This window comes from Falco peregrinus, chromosome 1 (genome assembly GCF_023634155.1).
Source record: "Falco peregrinus isolate bFalPer1 chromosome 1, bFalPer1.pri, whole genome shotgun sequence".
NCBI lineage: Eukaryota > Metazoa > Chordata > Aves > Falconiformes > Falconidae > Falco > Falco peregrinus.
Genome location: NC_073721.1, coordinates 78793618 through 78813687, shown reverse-complemented (window position 1 = coordinate 78813687; position 20070 = coordinate 78793618). Strand labels below are relative to the sequence as shown.

The 20070-nt window shown below is 40.5% G+C and overlaps 1 protein-coding gene across 5 annotated transcripts in view; it reads right to left on the bottom strand.

Moving 5' to 3' along the window:
- The window catches only part of SMOC1 (SPARC related modular calcium binding 1), a 132061-nt gene that overhangs the window by 36596 nt on the left and 75395 nt on the right, over positions 1-20070 (bottom strand). For 4 of the 5 annotated variants that reach the window (XM_055819663.1, XM_055819669.1, XM_055819682.1 and 1 more), the window contains exons 6-7: positions 10345-10434; positions 5076-5156 (exon numbers count right to left, since the gene is read on the bottom strand). In XM_055819663.1, the coding sequence (XP_055675638.1) occupies positions 5076-5156; positions 10345-10434 (171 nt within the window). The remainder of the gene's footprint in view (positions 1-5075; positions 5157-10344; positions 10435-20070) is intronic. The other variant, XM_055819677.1, reaches the window with a different exon arrangement.

The following is a 20070-nucleotide window of genomic DNA, read 5'->3' as shown; positions in this document are numbered from 1 at the left end:
TGTATCCCACCAAAACTGCCATAATCCTTTTTAAGGGCAAAGCAGCAGGCCCTGCCCTTACAATCTGACTCAAGAGGAACTACACTGATTCTCAATATAGGTGGCTTAAAAGCATGCTCCTTGTTAATGTATAGGATCCTAGAAAGACTCCACATGGCTAAGGCAACATGTCATGAGTACATTCCCCCTAGGAGCAATCACTATTCCCTGATCCTTAAGAAAGGCATGCAGCAAAATGGTATCACTGCCTAGGCAAAGTACTAGAAAGGAGAAGCTATTTTGGGGTGTCATGTGGGTTTTATTGCCTTTTTTTTTTTTTTTCTGCAAGCGGGAAAAAAGTTAAAGAAGGAACACAGACAAATCAGAGAATGCATGTCCTGGTAGTACATCTGATATAATCACATCCCACCCCACTGTTCAGATCTCTGGAGTCAAACTGCACCCAAGAGTACACAGACTCCCTTTGGGGTGGACGACAGGATGTGTTTCTGCTTCTTGCAAAAGTATATACAGACACGTACCTTTCAAGCTCCTTCTCCCTTTGAGAAGCCCTAAAGTTTGGGCCCCAAGTGATTTCAATTAACAAAAAGAACTGTGACCACCACCATTCTTGTATTCAAAACTCATTTACAGTTATACTCTGTCCACTAAGATCTCCTGACAGCAGAAAGCTCTATCACTGGAAAACTGTCATATGAGATGCTGGCATGATACTTGGGCGCCAGAGCTGAACAGTATAGGTCACATGGAGTTGGCCCCCATTCAACAAGCAAAATTTTGAAATAAACAAAATGGTTGGTTTTTTTTTTTTTTAAACTATGCACACACAAACCTGTCTTCAGCTGCTAACCTTAATATATTACTCATTCTTCCTTTCAAATAACGTCATGTTCAAAACCCCAGTGACTGCAGAATATTTACTTGAGGCTGCTACTGCTGGTTTCTCTAGAGCTGTTTATTTTTCCATGCATGAGCTCATTACATCACTCTGTGGTTTTCTTAAAAGTTGTCAGGGTAAGATGGATACAGGCTGGAATCTCTTGCTAACTAAAACCAAATCACTAACTAGCACAACTGGAGCTGGAGATAACCCAGCTCTGGAAATGAGGAACAACCATGGATTCCTCAGTGGAGATGGGGTGCTCCCAAACAGGCAGCCATCAGATCTATTTTCTTGGAAGTGGAACACATTATCAAGTGTTTCTCTAGATTAAGAACTGTAAAAAAATAATCATTTGGACTGTTGCAGGCTGGAAGAGGCCGGGGGGAGAAGGTAGGAAAGTAGGAGGCTAAAACAGTAGAAGTAGAATGAAAAGATGTTTCCCACCCATGCTGATTAGAGAATAGCCATTGCAAAGGTCTCATCTGTATCACCTCCTGCTCTGTGTGTTAAAAATAAATGACATGTCACAGAAGGCAGTGCTAAATAGTTTGGGGTAGCCATCTGTGTGCACCCGTGGGTGTGTATCTTTGGGTAAGGTGAAAATCAATTCAAAACAAACATCAAAAATGTTTTTGTCATCTTGCCATAACAAATAAAATACTGTGTTGATCTAGACCTTTCACTCGCCCCAGAAAGAGAAAATTACTTTGGGGCTTTTAAGATTCATAAAGGCAGAGGACTTAGTTTGTAAGTGTAGAAAACAGTAACTTCTCTGCTACTCTACAGTCCAGATGTTAGAGCATGTTCATACTTTGGTTCCTGCCTCTGGCCAAGAAGATTTGAACCTTCATCTCACCCTACTGAGAAACAGATTTTGTCATCATTTAATTCTTTAAGGCAGGCTAGGGTAACAGCGCTAGCAAACCCTCATAGAAATGCTGTTTTACTTAGCCTAGAAAAATTCACTGGCAAAATGCCTGGGTCAAGTGCTCTAATCACCAGGCTAGAGTCACTCTGCTTTCTCTGATCCTTAGCTTTCTTAGTATTTACATATGCCAAGCAAAATGTAAATGCTCCAAAAGAGAGGACTGTTTCAGGAGGACCTCTCCTGTTTGTCAGCCCTAAATGGAAGGTGGAACACTCAGATTTCACATGCAGCCTTATTAGATACAGGCTGCAACACAGGGTGTTCACCAGCTCTGCAATGCTCAGCTACCTGGTGGTCGGTTCATTCTGAAGTCTAGTATTGACCAGAGACAATGACAGCAAATATGTCTCCATATAGCGATTCTTAAATTCTCCTCATGGTTGATATAGCAATGGTGCTAGCTGTCCAAGGTGTCCAACATCAGTGCTGATTAGAGAGCAGCACATGCCCTCGGACAATAGTATCTACTGGACTTCACTGCCAAGGACAGGGCTACATAACCACCACAGGGAGAAGAGTTATCAGGGTTAAGTGTTTCAGTACCCCAAGGAGTAGGGCAGGCTTTCAAGAACTCAAGACCAATGAAGAAGAACAGAAATAAAAGAAGAGTTAGGCTGAGTATCACAAAAAGTAAAATCCTAAGACTGAGTTCAGACAGCAGAGCAGGTACCTGTGGGAAGAAACGAAATCTTTATTGCCTAAGGCATTTATGCTACACTAGAAAAATGCTGCTTTTCACACATTCACTAGCCCTAGGGCCATAGATTAGATGACCTACTAGATCTGTTCTCACCTCTGATTTCAGTGATCCCATTAAATTGCTGCAAGAGGATACCAGGCTGTATCTGTTTCAAGACAGTAAGTGCAAGCTCAGAGAGAAAACTAGGCAAACACCAAAATGAAAAATCCAATCTTGCACTAGTAAAACTTACCTTAACCCTTTAGAAATAAATGAAAAATCACAAATGTGCTGAGCATTAATATTTTAAGGTGACAAGAGCCAAAAGCAATTAAAAAATCCCCTAATTCTGCATGCCTATCTCATGACAGCTATTTCATAATCTTCAGCCAAGGCAGAGTTTTGGACATTTGGAGAATCTGATTTTAACTGATACTTATACACTCCAGCTCTGTTGTTCAATCCCACCTGCCCTACATTGCCTTTTAACATGTATGACAAGGGATGAAAGGTACCAAACCAGGGGACTAGGCTTCACTGGCTGAAAGAAACAGACTAAAGTAGCCCTCACCTAATATTAGCTAAACCATAGCCCTGTTTTGAAGAGGCAGCATTTCTTGGTATCAATAATTCAGTGTAAGAAACAGAAATGGCTGTATATTTATAACGCCTAATGAGGAAATCTGGGCCTAAAAATTGGCAACCCAGTCACTTAATGAGATCCTACAGCAAACGAGGGTCTGTCAGGGCAATCAGTAAAGCTGAGCCAGATGAACCACACATCTCCTTTTAGCTTGCTATAGAAACCACCTCCTACAGAAGTCTTGAATTTTCCAGATCTTTTATTTTCTATTTGTAGCATGCACCCACAATAATCTTGTTTGAACAACAGAAATTATATCAGAACCAACTGGGGAAAAAAAAAAGGGTTTTTTACAAAAGTAAATTCACAAAAGGAATTATTCCATGAACAACACTCTGGTTTACATCAGGCAGCTTCCTGACTAAACAACTGAACGAACCCATAGCCTTTACAACATGAAAGCCTACTTCGGCTCTGTCAGGCTAAGAAAGGGTGGGAGACAGGGTCTCAAGTACAAGATCCTCCTGCTCCCAAGTCCCTTTGTAGCCTCCCAGAACCTAGGTCTAGGACTCTTATTTCCATTGCAGCTACCAGATTTGCTGCATTATTGGTCTCCAAGATAGGTAGGGCCCATTGCAGAGGATTTTAATATTGAACTGTCACCTTCAACTGCACTGTGAGCTGCTGGTTGTTCCAGCAGTTCACAAAACACGAGCTGCATTTGCCCTCCCATGAAAGACACCCTTAAAGAATGCTGATACCCTCCTACATTATCTGAAGCTTCTGGATGATTCCCACTGGCAGTTCCTACACAGATCACCCTGCCACAAAAACAGTCAGGAGCTGAAGCACAGGAGACTGTTGCTAAAACTGGGGTCTGGGCATGTCCTCCTGCTAAGTTCTTCTCCACTCTGCAGTAAGGCAATCTCACCTAATCTAGCATTGATTTCACCCTGTAGTTGGTAAGTGGCACAGGAAGGTTGAGGGAACTGCTGAGTGCCATGAATGCTCCCTGGCTAATCCAGAAATACCAGGTGATGAGGTACTTCAAGCTATCACAGTTCATCTGTTTTGGGGACTGGAGTTATACCCAACAGCTTTTCTAGGCATATATAGTTTCATAAAACACATGCAATAGTAGCAGCGTAGCAGTTCCTATTTAAACCTTAAAGAAAACCTTCTTAAGGGTTCTTAAGGCAATTTTCCTCTTTTGATATTCCCTTTACTTCATTCCCTTCTCCCACTTCAGTTCAAATAGATCTGACAGAAACTATTCTTACTGAAAATTCCCAACTTTCCTCTTCAGATTCTTCCAGTTTCTTGTGATTTCAGTGACTACATGCAGTTTCACCCTCATCTCCAATCTCAAGTTCTACAACCTAACTTCAGATCTTCCTGCTCCTCCTTTTCCCACTCATGTTTATGATCTTTTCCTTGCTGTTTTTTTACACTGGTGTCTTCCTTCATCCACTCTACTATCCACAAAAACAATCTCAATGTTTACTTAGGCCCAGACATAGGTAACCAACTTTCAGTTGTAATATAAACCAATCATTTGTCTATCAAAAATATCCCCTGCAGAATAGGATCTTGAAGTTGCTAGAAAAGAAGCCCTTTTCTGTATTTTCTCAACTACTTAGACCAAACCTACAGCCCAGATCTCAGAGCCAAATGCATCAGTTTGTACATCTGTGAAAGACTGCTGAACAGCAAACAGAATAAAGATGGTAGCTGGCAGGGATGAATTAACAGATGAAGAAATTAGAGGTTGTGCAGTTATGGTTTGGGAAAACAGCAACATCCCTCATCACACATCGACTGTGGCCTTTTGGACACAAAAAAGAATGTTATCTGAAATTATTTTATAGCCTGCACTTCAAGTCCATCAACACTGAAAAGCAGCAGGATAGGTACAACAAATAAAGAATGAAACAAGAACAGACAGTGAGGGACTGCAGGCCAGTTAAAAGAAACCTTTTTGGTTTCTTAGATGGAACATTACCTGAATTCCTTATACTGGAGCTGTTCAGTTTGGAATCTTTGATGACCAAGTGCTTAATCCAAAGGGTGGGTGCTGTGATTTCTGAAAGAGAAAAAATAACTAATTTAAACTACAGCAACTAGTGAATATATACAGTTGTTACTCACACAGTCACAGAACGGGTTGGGTTCCAACCCCCCTGCCATGAGCAGGAGCACCTTCCACTAGACCAGGTTGCTCAAAGTATCATCCAGCCTGGCCTTGAACACTTCCAGGGATGGGGCATCCACAGCTGCTCTGGGCAGCCTGTTCCAGTGTCTGGCCACCCTTGCAGTAAAGAATTTCTTCCTTACTTTTAAACTAAATCTACACTTTTTTAGTTTAAAGCCATTCCCCCTTGTCCTATCAGTACATGCCCTTGTAAAAAGTCCCTCTCCACCTTTCTTGTAGGCCCTCTTTAGGTACTGGAAGGCTGCTATAAGGTCTCCCTGGAGCCTTCTCTTCCCGAGGCTGAACAACCCCAATTTTCTCCTCTCTCAGCCTGTCTTCAAGGAGACACAGGAGACAAGACGTTTGCTACAATCATGCCTTAACTGATCCACTATCTTTGTAGAGATCAGGTCATCCACCGGTGAGGTCTTCCACCTCTTACAAACCATCATTTGTAAATCTTCCACAAGGTTATCTCATTATTTTCCCATTCCAGAGAGTACCTCCCTGCTGGCAAAACATTTTTTTCCTCCCTCTACCCCCACTTCCCAAATTCTCAAGTTTAAAGCCTTTCTCCTCAAGATTAAAAGATCTCAAAACATCTCAAAGATGTTGTATCCTACAGTATATGTTGTTTTCCAGTAAATTATGTATAAAATCCAGAATAAAAAAAAAGGTCAATCCAGACTTTAAATATTGTTTTAACGGCCCAAGAAGAGCTGACCACAGTCAGTTCCCTAAAACAAGCAGCAACAAAATTTGAAATAAATAGGCAAATAAATGAAGATTTTTCTGGAAAGACTTGGAAAGGAAGTCTGTTCAAGAAACACATTAGAAAAGTAGTCTGATGCACTACAACCAAGACATGTAAACATAAATTTGTGGGAAAAAAGTGCTTAGAGCACCTCCTCTGAGGTGTTATACTCAATTTCAAAACACAGCAGAATCTGCCCTAAGCCACAGAAATGACATAACATCAGTATGTGGTTAGAACTGAGCAAAGCAGTACTTGATACCATGGGCTAAAGCTCCAACAGTGACGTTTTCAGAACTGATATTTTCTGAAAAATTTTCAGTTTCCGCAACAGCATTCCTTAAATACTAGATCCTGAAATTTATCTTGAGTTCCTCTAAGAAATTTTTACAAGAGTTTTCCTGCTCTGTTGTTGACATTTACATGGATCTGCTCAGCAAGAGAGAAGCTGGCTGACTAGAAGAGATACTGTTCATAAGTTATAAGAGCATGAAGGAAAAACGAAAGGGAATTTTTCCTTCCTAAATGTTTTCAGCTGCATTGATGGTAGGCATTACTGTAATCCGGTTCAGAACATTTTTTCATATGGAAGTACAGGTTGAACACTGATATTCCAGCAGTAGTAAAAGTCTGCTTACAAAGATTGCCTTATCTGCAGGTTTTACTACACTGTTTTATCATCACTCAGTCATGATGTGCTCCTATAAATATATATATACCTATATACTTCAGGCCAAACTCCTTCAAATTAAATGCTGGGTGAGAGATAGGAAGAGAAGAAGCAAAAAGTAGAAGTCATCCATAAACCAAAGTGCTACATCCAGACTCATAAATCTGAGATGAAATTTAGCTCTGACTCTGCACTGTATGGACTGGGTATGTCTACAGCTGAAAAAGGAGGGACAACCAAAATCAATAGGTGCCGAAGGATAGGTCAGGGCCTTTAGAGACACAAGGGTGCATATCTTTGTGAGGTTGAAAGGTGCAGGAAAAGAAAATGTGCGAAAACAGTAGAAAGGAAAAGAAAAGGAAATTAGTCCTTTGGGATCTACCATAAAAATGTACTTTCCATCCTGTTAACCTGGACATTTTTTGGAATACAAGTAAGCCACACAGACTCCTCTGAACAAATCTGTGGGAAGAGTAGATGCTCACTGAGTTAAGACATGAAGATGTAAGACATAAGAAGATGATGTTTAAAGAAGTTATTCTTTAGGAAATTAATACAACTTGTACATTGAAACTAAATAGTGGGTGAATGCAAAGAAAACAGAACCTAGAAGTGTAGAAGGGAATAAAACGGTTTTAAATTTAAAACTATAGCAATGACCATTAATAATATACTCTTCTGCAGAGGACAATCTTGTCCTAAGAGGATATTCACTACAAACTTCACTGAGATCTGCACTGTAATGAAGTGAAATAATTTCTAAACAGATGGCTTCTTTATGATTCAAACCTTGGACAAGAGAGTTTAAGTTATCTGATCTACATTATCTCTGGCACTATTCTGTTATGCCCTCAGGGAGAATGTTAGAGAGTGGGAAGGGAAGTTATTATGCCTGAAATGTGAGTTTTCATTATCCTCTAATGTAGGTGAAAACATGAGAAAGGTGAAGCTTCATCTTAGAGAAGTTGAGGTCCAAGAGGTATCACACATTTCAGAGGCAGTTGAGTGCACGAAAAGAAATTCCACATTTTTATTGTCCATTCATGTTGCTATCAGCTCCACCCTGGTTGCCTGACTTTGAATGCGCAGGTTTTCAGGAGCCCAGCAAATCTCAAACCCACTGAAATTAAATGGAATTTGGACTTTAACTCCTTTGGATATCTACGAAGAGTCCAGATTGACAGGTGAATGGATAACTGTTTTGCTTTTTTCTGTCATCTGACATTGGTGTCAGACACCAAATACAAGCCATTCCTCAGGAAAACCTACCCAAGACACTGGGAGAGCACTCTAATGAATTATCACGACATGTTTGTTCAGATAGAACCAAGGGGTTGAGGATGACATCCTGAGATATCTAGTTCAATCTTGTGCTCCAGACAGGGCCAGCTGTAAAAACAGACCAGGTTGCTCACGGCTTTATCCAACTGGCTCAGAAAGGAAAGGCAAAATACCACCTCTCTGAGCAATCTGTTCCACAGCCTCATTGTCCCTCATGGTGATGAAGATTTTCCTTATACCCAGTCCAAACATTTTGTTTCAATTTATGACTGTTGTCTCTCATCATGCATTACTGTGAAAAGCCTGGTTTCATCTTCTTGATAAACTTCCCTGTAGGTACTGGAATGCATCTATTATGTTACCTTTAAGTCTTCTCTTCTCTAGGCCAAACGCTTCTTATTCTCTTCCTGAGGTACCCACTTTAAGCCACTGTTGGATACAGTACGCTCAAAGGTAATGGATTACACAAAGTGTTGGTCAGACCCAGAATTGATTTTCTTCTGCTTATTGCTACCAAACACCACTGAAATCTAGTTAGTCTGATTTTACTAACAGAGATGACAAAAATACAGAGTGACAAACTTAGCAGAGGTTATTCATTGATGCATAGCTTGATTAACCTGCCTGTCATATTCTCTTCTCCCAAGTCATAAGGAACACCGCTAATACAACAGGAAGTCATTGCATTAGTCATTCTCTCTAGGAGTCTAGGAGATAAGGTCTTGCACAATATATTGCAAGATTTGTGAGAGGCAATCTTTCATCATTGTCCAAACCCATTTATCAGACTTGATTTCACATACAAATCAATGCGAACATTTTTGATTGAAAATGTTTTTCACAGAAGATAGAATAAGATTATTTTTTTTCAAAAAGGAAGGACCTTTCAAATAAAGAAGGACTTCTCAAAAAAAGAAGGACCAGAAAAGATCTGTTCAGTACACCATTTTTCCAGAACTTTGCCAGTTCTCTCTGAATGACCAAAATGTTGAGCATCTCCTAGAAGGAGTTCCTGAACAGGCTGCATTAACTAGATCAGCTCACTCCCGCATTTTACTACTGCATTCATTCCTTTGAATATCTGTGGGCACCTTTCTCAGGGGAAAACTTAAAGGCCAGAAGTTTGTGATTACAAACAGGAATTTAATACCACATCAGCTTGCTGCCAGGAGGAACTTTCTTTTGATATAAACAAGAGATAGCATGGCTTCAGTCTCCTTTGTTTATCTGAGAATGCTTTTTGCTCTGAGGGCCTTGCTTTGTTTCTTAAAGCTCACAAGAAGATTCTTAAAAGCCTAGGATCACTAAATGGAAGTGACAGGACTACAGCATCTTGCCATTAAATAAGCTTATTTTAGCACCAAAAATCCCCCACCCCATCAACTGTTCTTACAAGAAGGCAGGAGGTATCAACAGCACCACCTACTCTTGCTCTCCAGTCTCCATTTCTGCCTTTGATCCAGTTTAAAGAAAGCGTCAAGTACAGCAGTTCAGCATGAAAACGCATGGGCTTTCCCTCACTGCCTTACGGTCCACAGTTTCAGGTGGGTCACAGAGTGGTTCGGACTTGAGCTCATAGTCTGACTGTAATGGTTGTGGGTTTAAATCTGTAGAAAACATGCACCACTAAGCAATATGTAAGATACAAGCAGCTGCTAACAGGCTCATTCACAATCCGAGGACCACTATACCCACTGGTATTTCTGTTTGTATGTGCGAAAGGCTTGAATACTCTGTGATGACAGCCATTTTACTGTAGTTTCAAAGCTTCCAATAGACTAAAGTCTGATATTCCCTCTCCAAAATAATAGTCACAAGATTAGCCCATTTCAGAAGGAAACTGCCTTGGTGGGCCAGAATTAAGTGGGCCCAGGACACTGACTTCATTTGCTTAAATAGTATGTGCGTCAATGAAAATAACTGCTAAATAAAGAAACCTCCCAGCAATTTTCTTCCAAGTCAACATTCACAAGCTGTGGTTTAGCACTACCCTCCCTTTCGTGAAGCTGTAACACGTTGCAGAGGTTATGAAACTACCAGCATTGGTATAATAAGGGTGGAGTGAGCGAGGGGGTAAGGACAGTTGCCACTTCTGACTCAATGCACATTTTTTCTTGCCATGACACCTTTTCCTCCAAGGTTACCCCAGGAATCTGGTCAACTGGTGTTATTGTTGGATTCCAGGGAAGAGGGGAGGATATAAAGGGATTAGAGAAAATGCCTGAGGTCCCAAGGGCACTGTGAAATTTGGATAACTTATGAGATTCACTGGCTTTTCTGCTTTGCAGGATAAAGCAAGCATTTGAGCCATAAATCCTAGGGAAAAGGGAGAGGGAAGTATCTTTTTTTGTTGTTATTTTAAGGGATGCTCTTACCTTCTCCATCGAAAATAGGCTGGGTTTCCATGGTAGGCGTTGGCTTTGAACCGTCATCTGAATTGAGAGTTAAAAAGAATCGAAAAGAAACTACCATTATTGAGGTAAATACTATCTACTCTCCAGTACTGTTGAATGATTGGGATTTGTACATGGCCCGGCCAAGTCCAGAAAAGAGAGAAGACAGACAGAACAAAAACAGTTTACGCTAACAGCAGTAACATTTTACATAGCAAGCATGCATCAAGCACTATCCTTAGACTTGAAAGAAGCCTCCACCCTTCACTCCCCTCTCCCTCCACAAACCATCGGTGTGCATCACCTGGTAGTCTCCCCTTGTTGCACTGATCAAGCAATCACCTTTTCAGTTTCAGGTGGCTACATATCCCACATAGGTCGCTTCCTGACACAGCAGAGGTCTGAAGATTGCTGTCCCACTGTGTCTTTCTCCTTATTCCTTTTGTTCAAAATAAAATCTCTTCTGAAACTTACCTGTGCAGAACCTGGCACGAGCATTCGCTGCAGAGCTGTTAGAAAGGGATGGTCAATAGAAAATCTTTTTTCTTACAATGTCTGCATCAAGGTGTTCTCTAATTGCAACACTCTGGCAACGTTCTTCTAATTGCAAAATTGTGGGAAAAGAACTTCTCTTACATTAGGTTTTTCATGTGCAAGAGCACTCCATGTCTTCTGACCGCAAGTCTTTCATAATTAAAAGCTTCAACCAAAAAAGATTCCCCAGGAAATATAAATCTCAATATTTAGAGACAGACCGCAGAGGGAAGTGTTCAGTTTACACTCTGTTTGGCTTAGTATGCCTATCCATCACACCTGCAGGCCCAGCTTGGATTCAGGCTGAGTATAATTCCTCAGCACTCAGAGGGATCTGCATTTCAAGCCCCAGCTTGGTGCATCTTTACACAGCACTAGAACAGTGGCATAGCATTAAGTGATGCAAAACTCAGTGTGGGCAAGCTAAGCTAAACCGCAGACGAAAGTCTTTTGTTACATTGCATAATTAGAGTATTGCTGGGTTGTAAACTAAGATGAGATTAGGCTAGAATTGCTTTTTTCCCCATTTTTTTTTTTAAATACAGTGACTTAAAATCTACATTATGTAACGACTATCTTTTGCATGTGTTATAGGCAAAGATGACACTAGGCATCAGCAAAGTGGGCAGTAATGTAAAATGTAAAGTTTACACAGTGAAAACCCATTGAGGGGAGGCCAGAAAAGCCAGGCTTGCCACCACCTCCATGATTACCAGATGCACAGGGCAGACAACATTTGGAAGAAAAGTGCATGGGACAGCCCATCCTAGAGACAGCAATAACTGCCCTCAGCTTTCCCTTATATTAGTTTCAATTGCAAAAGTAAGAGACCATTGGAAGGGGAAAGGAAGGACAGAGATGGAAAACAGAGGCTTGCAAACTATTTTTCCACCCCTATCTGTATGTGCAGTTTTATAAAGTAAGCAAAATCCTGAACACCTCTCCCACAGATCATTAATTTGATGCATTTCCACATAAAGTAATCTAATTCACAGAAAGCAAAAATCTGCTGGCAATGCCATTTCAACCTCAGAGATCCGCTGAAGTAAAAGGAGGCTGACAGAAATAAGCAAGAGAGACCTTGTTGTCATTTTCCCTCTTTATCATTGTACTTGGTTTTATGCTTAACCGCAAGCATAGCAAAAAATATTTGGAAGAAAAAATTACTCACCATTTCTCAGTCAACTTTTGTTGTGAGTTTTCCTGTTATTGGGTATTACCAGTAACATGGATAAGCAGCATTATTCTTTAAAAACTTGAGCAACTAATTTCTTGGGAAAATTCCCTGAACTTTGCTTAATTTACAAGAAGGAAGATTTTGCCCTTTAAAGAAATCTTTGGATAGAAGTAAATGGTTATCTTCACTTTGTGTCAGAATATGCTGCTCTGCTTCTGCAAGATCCCAGAAACCACAATTATGACTTGTTATTTATTTAGAATGACAATTTACACTGTAACAAAGCAGCAAGCAGCATGTAAACAGCATGACTGGCTTTACAGAAACCAACCCAAAACTGCAGAAGATGCTTGTAGAACAACTGGAAAAGTGAATAATTCTTAAATTATATAAAACAGGAAGACATCTAGCATTAAAAAAAATACCAGTATGATAGTAAGTTTATTCCTATTATTCTCATGAATGCTTCTGCACCGAGTAACTACAGGACTGCTTTTCAGATTTAAAGCAGCAAACCAGAAGCCAACAACGGACAAAAATTAGAAGTGGACCTGAGCCACAGCACTTTATCCAAACCATTATGTGAACTTTGGCAGAACTCGGGACATTTCAGGTTCAAGGGGTTTGTCTTAGGCTCGTGTGTGTGGTGTTTGAAGAACAGAGAGAGCAGCAATTACAATTTGGTAAATACATTCTTCTTAAAGAAAGATAATTTGGTAGCAGTTTTTGTATGAAGTTAGCAATCAGGCTACTGGAGTTTATTAAACAGTGACAGAATAAATGCGGCAAATGGACTAAAATACCAAAGTGACCTTTGAACTGAGGGGCTTGTTTAAGATAATCTCAGTAAAATGGCTCTGTGATCCACACAGTCGTTTCCTCACTGGGTTACTAAGGCCAAATTGTCACTAAGTCCACATTGTAGCAGCACCCACTACAATATTAAGGGTTTTGCAAATAGAGGGAAGTGTAATTATTCCCCTGTTGTTCAAGCAAATCTAGTTCTTTCATCACACATACAAGAAAAAAATGCAATAGGCAAGAGCCCTGTAATTAAATTCACCATATTTCAAAAATCAAAAGCCAGAGATATTTCTGGTTATTTCATTAAAGGTCATGAAATAGTCACATAAAAGACACCATGCTCACTTCCCAGATGCCAGCTTCTTGCTCTGAAACTACCAAATCTACTTCTTAAACTGGAGAATTCTCAGGAGGTCTGAGTGTTTCAATGTAGCTTATGGCAAAAAGCTTCACTTCCATTCCCTTTGGGCAGAACAACCACCCTAATACTTGTCTACTCTCATTTGATTTTTCCTCTCACTCAATACACTGTTCATCACACTGAACATTTGTTCCACTGGCCTGTTTGCTCCTGGTAAAAAAGGAGTAAGTTCTATTTTACATACCCCAAAGTTTTGAACAAACACTTTGTATTCCTTAAAGAAGCATTTTAACAAAGAACAGAAAAATCAAGCGATTTCAGAGATCTGGAGTCTCCTGTGATGTACAGAATATTGTTACTTTGGAACCAAAGGTAATGAAGTATGTTCATCAGGTACAATCTATTCCTCTCTTCAAAACACTATTAAATTCCACACTTTCAAAGAAGGCATGTAACTGCAATGGTTCCTCATGTAGAGCATGTCACAAGGAGGGATCAGAGGCCAAGTTAAGTGCTTCCTAATCCCTCTAGATGGCAATGCATTCAGATCAGGAACTCACGTTCTGCAGAACTGAAGAGGATTTCCTTTGGTTGCAGAATATTCTCAGAGCTTTGATGAAGAGTGCATTGGTATGCTTCTCTTCCATGTTTACAACCCAAGATGAATACCCACTTTCTTTTTCCAAGACCATAGTGAATACATACAGCATCACTCAATGGAATACTTCCCAATGGGACACCGTTGTAAAGCCATAAAACTTGCCTACGGTACACTTGCGGAAGTTGAACTGATTTTTCTGGTTCAATTGGTGTCAACTTAAAAATGGTATTTTTATCTTATCACTGGTATGCATGAAACAGGCAGATCCAAACAGATCTCCCTAAGCCATTTTCACATTAAGGTACCATGGCTATAAGGCAGAAGTCCACTTGCTACTACTGTCATAAGCTCATAAGCTTAAGAACAGTTTTGGTTGTGTTAGCCTGACAATAATTCAAAACATGGATAATTACTCACGTGCCCAGATCTACCGCTAGTGATGGGCAAGAACTCTTTATGCTTCCACTAGGACTCCCCTCCCTTAGCCTCATCCTTGCAGACTATCTAGCAAGCATCCACATCTGGAATGACTGCAGAGTACACTGGGATTGAGGGACAAAGAGATTCACTTCATGCAAAAGACAACTGTTAAAGTGATCTTTTTACTCTGAATGATAGGCACTGAGGCCATGAACAACTCCAGTTATGTCAGGAGAAATGTAAACTCCCTGACACAGAAAAAGCATAAATTACTATGGAAAAATGTGAAGCAACTGCCTGCTGCTGTGAATCACTGTCTTGCTTCAAGCCACCTAATGGAACCTGGAGAAAGGGGAAACGTTAGGTGAATTAACTTCCTATATTGCATCTCCTACCCAGAAAAGCTACAAAAGCCAATTGAATACTTGTATCACCATATTAGCAGACCAAGATCTATATACTTCCTAAGCAACTTCAACCTTCAGTACATCATTTCTGTGTTCTCACTGGAATCCATGAGACACTCTGTAAACATTTCTACCATTTAAAGAGCACTAGCGTTTATGGAGTCAAACATCCAGGTCTTGTACAAAATCTGGTCTTTTTTAAGTCCACAGCCTGAATGTTATGGTTCCCCGTCTCTGAGTCAGCCTGGGAGAAAAAGAGCATGACAATTTTAAGTGCATAGCTCTGCCACGGGAGGAGGCAGCCTTTTTCCAGTGTCAAGTGGTTCCTTCACTTACCATCATCTCATTTTGAGTGAGCCATTACAGAGCATAGCCGAAGCTAAACAGGCAACTTAGAGCACAGATAGCAAGGACGACAAGCTAATTCTTAGTGTGTCCTGTTTGATGCAGCAAAGCCCACCTTTAGTGAGTCTGTCAAACCAACAGGAAGGGAGAAGAGCTTTCCTAGGCTTGCGCACTCCTGAAGGACTTAAGTCATACATACACCTTTCTGTGGTTTAAGTAACTCTGGTCAGATGCAACAAAGACCTGCCAGGTCACCTCAAGCTCCCTGTATCTGTGCAGTTCCTGAATCCTGAAGGTATAATTTTACAACTTCAACATTTCTATGTATTACCCCCCCGCTTGGAGGTGTTTTAAGTATTAAAAGATGACAACAAAACTTGTATTTGCACTGCATGGTGTCTTACACAAAAATACATGTCCCTTCTGGTATTGTAGGGGTGGAGCAAATTGTTGCCTTAATCACAATCCTTCCCTGTATCAAGTGAAACAGTTTCAGCAAGTCATAATTAATTTAACAGTCTATGCAACTTTTATGCAGAGACATATATCGCCAATATAAATGCAGAAAGTTAGCACTCATGCCAAAAAAAAAAACCCTATTCTTACAATTTAGCCAAATCAAGATCATTTCTTGCCAAGCAGCTGAAATGGAAATGCACCAGTGCAGATACACTTCCCTGCCAAGTTTTCACACCCCTTTCCGTAGAATCACAGAATTGTTTAGGCTGGAAAAGACCTTTAAGATCATTGAGTCCAAACATTTTATGCATGGAGATCCCACAGCTGTTAAGAAAAAGACCAACTTTTTAAATTAAATCAGCAAAAGCAAGTTCTCATTCTTTATAACCTTCATTTTAAGAAACAGCAACAATGTGCTCCCTTTGGATATAACAACCCACAAACACCTGGACATGGACCAAAATACAGAAAAGTTGTGCTTAAAAAGGTGAAAATGTTCCTAAGTGCTGAACATGAAAGGGCTCCGTATGGCTTAAGGAGCTCTTAACTGCAAAGGCTGACTCATATTGTCATTGCAGTAATTTTTTTCCTTCCTACATCAACTATTTTGTACGCCATACAGATGCAGGCAGTGTTTACTTCAACACTGCATTTCAAGCATCATCCAGATACGATGAGGACCCTTCCCCTGTGCCTTCTGGAAGGCATTAGTTCCCCCTGCTTCCTCCTTGCAGGTGCATCAACATGAAAAAAAAACACTCAAGCCCTGAGGACTTTGTGGTCCAATGTAGTCAGCGCATTTGTATGGCAGCACAATTCTTTGCCCTGCAAGAAAGCCTATCCCACGCATAGACAGCTGGAAGTAACTCTGACCCCTGTGACACAATTCAAAGCCTCCTCTGTTTGGCTTTTTGATTCCTGATTGACACATTCACTGCCAGGCGGAGATAAATGCTGTTGGGAGGACAATGTTGATCCGCTCCGACTATTCTTGGGAAGGACTTTTTCAGAATAATAAACAAAAAACATTGGTGTGCTTAAATGTTTGAATAGAACTGGAGATAGACAGAGAGGGGACTGGAGTGCCTTACAGAGGCTGGCAAGTCAATTGAAGAGTTAATTGTCTGGGTGTACAATGAGTTTATTCTGACCGAAAACAAAGAGCTCCCTCTTCCTGGGCTTGGTCCTTCAAAAGCAAATGTGTCAAAAGGGGTCTGGAGCAGCACTCTGTATTAATAGCAATGCTCTCGTCTCTGGGATTTGGCGGTTTAAAACTGTTGAATCCCAAGCTTCAGATAGGCTGTCTCTAAAATCCAAAGTCCTCATTTACTGCTTATATTCTCAAGGTACTTCTACAGCAATTAGCCAAAACAAACCTGCCCTCTAACTTTTCATTCCTCGTAGCTTTCAAACAGCTCCTTTTCAAAAATAAAGGCACAGCAAGATATTACCCTTCAGACACAATGCTGTAGACACCTTCCCCAAAATGAGATCCAGTTTTATATTATTTCAATTATGTATCATTTGAAAAGAGGCAGTTTAAACAAAACAAGTGGCCCTGAATGTCTCATACTTGGGAAGATACAGAAGCCCAGTCCACATCTGGGCCTGCATTTCAGAGCGCAAACTATAACAGGTCAGACCCACACAATGTCCAAACACACCCCCTGCCTCTGGGAAAGTTCAGATCCAGATTCAGATTTGAACTTTGCAGGTTGAACCAAGCCCTATGGTAATTACCGCTTAAATACCTGACTCACTTCTGTAAGTTATGCAAACTGTTCTGTGGGAGGAAAAAAAAAAGAAGAGAAAAAAAAAAAAAAGAAAAAAAAAAGTCTTCCTAGTACTGCAGTATGGAAGAAAACGCATCTGAAAATTAAACCATTATGATTTACCACCTCGATGGCAAAACTCTTACAGATTTTGGTGCTAATGCAGAGACATAGATGTTATTCTAGGGACAAGTAGAAGCTCGAAGGTTCAGAGAATTAAGCTAAGCTGGTTGTGAACTGTCCAGTGACGAAAAATTTGCTTGAGTACTTGTTAAAAGTTGTTGCTTTCACCCACTCATAGAAATCTAGCATTTCAAGTATTTTTCCTCAGGTATACAGGCGTGTTTCCAAACAGAAGACAAAGTGAGAACCTTAAAATAATTAAAGCACTCGCCTAATTCAAACTTGAGACTCACCCTTTGCTCTCCCCTTTCTTAAGCTAAGTTCCCAACTATAGTGCTATCAACTAATTTGGGAGGGCAGCAGGGAGCCACAAGTTTATGAGAACTCTCTTTTGTTCTAGCAAGTAATAAATGAGGGGTTCAAAACCTTGAAACCTGCGAAATAACATTTCTTGGTTTTCAGCCAGTTTCTCTCTAAATTGTGAACAGTAAACTGCACTCTTAACCAATTTTGCAGGCTTGGAGTTTTGGACAAGAAACAGCAGTATCTCCCAAGTAGCCCGGATACAGCAGTAATTCCAAACAGGGAACCTGCACACAGTTCTGCTGTTTTGAACTCAACTAGACTTTTCAGTTCATTTTTGGGCTGAAGTCCAACACAAAGATCATCTTTTTTTATCAAAGCAATTTTTCCATAAGAAATGGGCACAGAAGCAGATGATTTGATTTCAGTTTGGTTAATAGAGCATCTCTATTGCAAGGAAGATGTTGGATGGAGAAGACCTGTAACTACGCATAGGTTTGCCTTATGCAGTTTTACAGTTTTCAGGCTCCACAGTTAAATTCCTAACCAAAAGGCAAGACGGGTCTCTTCAAAGATGTGGAAGTAATAGGAAAATAAATGCCCAAGGCCAGATTTGAACTTTATTTGCTAAAAAGGAGAAGCAGGTAGTAAAGGTCAGGTTAGTTTGAGATCATCTGCAGTTTAAAGTTGCACAAAAAGCTTTATTTTCATCAAAGTGGAATCACTCTCAAGCTGAGGGCATTGTCATGTCCGCTCCCCATCCCCCCCCACCCCATCTTCAGAGGCTTGTTATTCCCACCTTCCCCAAACAATCCCCACCGCAGTTTCATTCGTGAAGCCAGACAGAAATCACACGGTGCTGTATGACTTAGAAATACATGCTGTTGTCATCAGTCCTGACCTAACTTTAGTTATGTCCCTACCCCAAAGAGAATGGCAACTAGCTTGACAATGGTTTTATTCGTCTTAAGTCAAAACCTTCAATTCACTCCCAGAGTGGCTCAAATTGCCAGGAGAAGAAAGAAAGAAAGAAAGAAAGAAAGAAAAAAAGAAAAAAAAAGGGAAAAAGCTTATAAGAACCTGCTTATCATCCTTTAAAAGACTCTTGAGGGAGCTGCTAAGATGGCAAGTCACACATTTTTGTTAATCTACCATTTCCACTATACCAGGTTTGACCATTTCTCCCTTTGAACAGAGTTTCTCCCCCCCCTCATAGATAAAGTGTCATCATTCTTTGGAATAAGGTAGTATTACTCTAGTATTGCTGCATCCTTTCTATCCTGCTGCTGTTCTTGCCACCCTGCTGAGATAATAATCAAAAAGTCATTTCTGTATAAACTATGCAATACTTTTATCTAGAAAAATGAGCGTATTCCAGATTCCACAGTGTCAGAGTCCATCCTCCTTTGTATCGTTCAGATAGCAGCAGGGACAACACTAAAATCCCTCTTTGGCCTGAAGTCCATTGGCCCCACTGTACAGCTTGCCTAGAAACACTACACAAACGCCATACATTTACACATAAACCTGTTTATTTCACAGCAGATAATTTCAGAACACAGTATTTTACAGCACACAAGCTGTGAGCCCATCCTCACCAGCCACACAAACATGGTTAAAAAACCAAAACACTCATTGAACTACTTGTTGAAGAATGAGAAGTGAAGCAAAGCTCAGAGCCCCAGCTCAGTTTCCAGGCTCTGCTTTGGTCATCTGGTAGTTTTCAGGCAGGATCACCACCTGCATATTGTAGCAGACTAATGTTTCACAGCTTCTAGCAATGTTCTGCACAGTTAAAGATGAGAACCTGTGACCACCACTGAGCATGGCTATTTTCCTTATGTATTAGCAGTAATTTCAGTGGCATAAAAAAACTCAGCTACAACGATACACTGGAAGGCTATTGGAATACCTTCAAACCTAAAAAACTCATATAGGTTGCAGAAGGAGGCTCCCTATAGAAGTAGAGAATATTTTTCATTCAGCTGCATGCGTAGTTGTCCTTCAAAAGTCAAATATCCCCCTACTGATACAGACACGCATACTCAATTTGAAACAGAGGGTAGCTAAAGGAACCAAGGGGTTCTGGATGGGACTTTTGGGATTGGACATAACACATAGCATCAAAAACTACCTGTTACCAAAAATTGTGACTACTTGATGCTTGCTGAAAAATCATGACATATTTCCTAGTGGACAATGGCAGCTGGCTGTGGGCATGGCACTCAGTTTCAAGACGGAGCCTCCAAGGCTCATTTTGACCAGCAGATACCTTCACAGGTCAACTGGTGTAGAAAAGCCTTGCTGTGGTAAATGCAAGCCAGCAACTATATGGCTGTAAATCCAGCACTTCCCTTTTGCTCTAGAGGAAAGAATCAAGGTAATGAAAAGTAGAGGAAGAA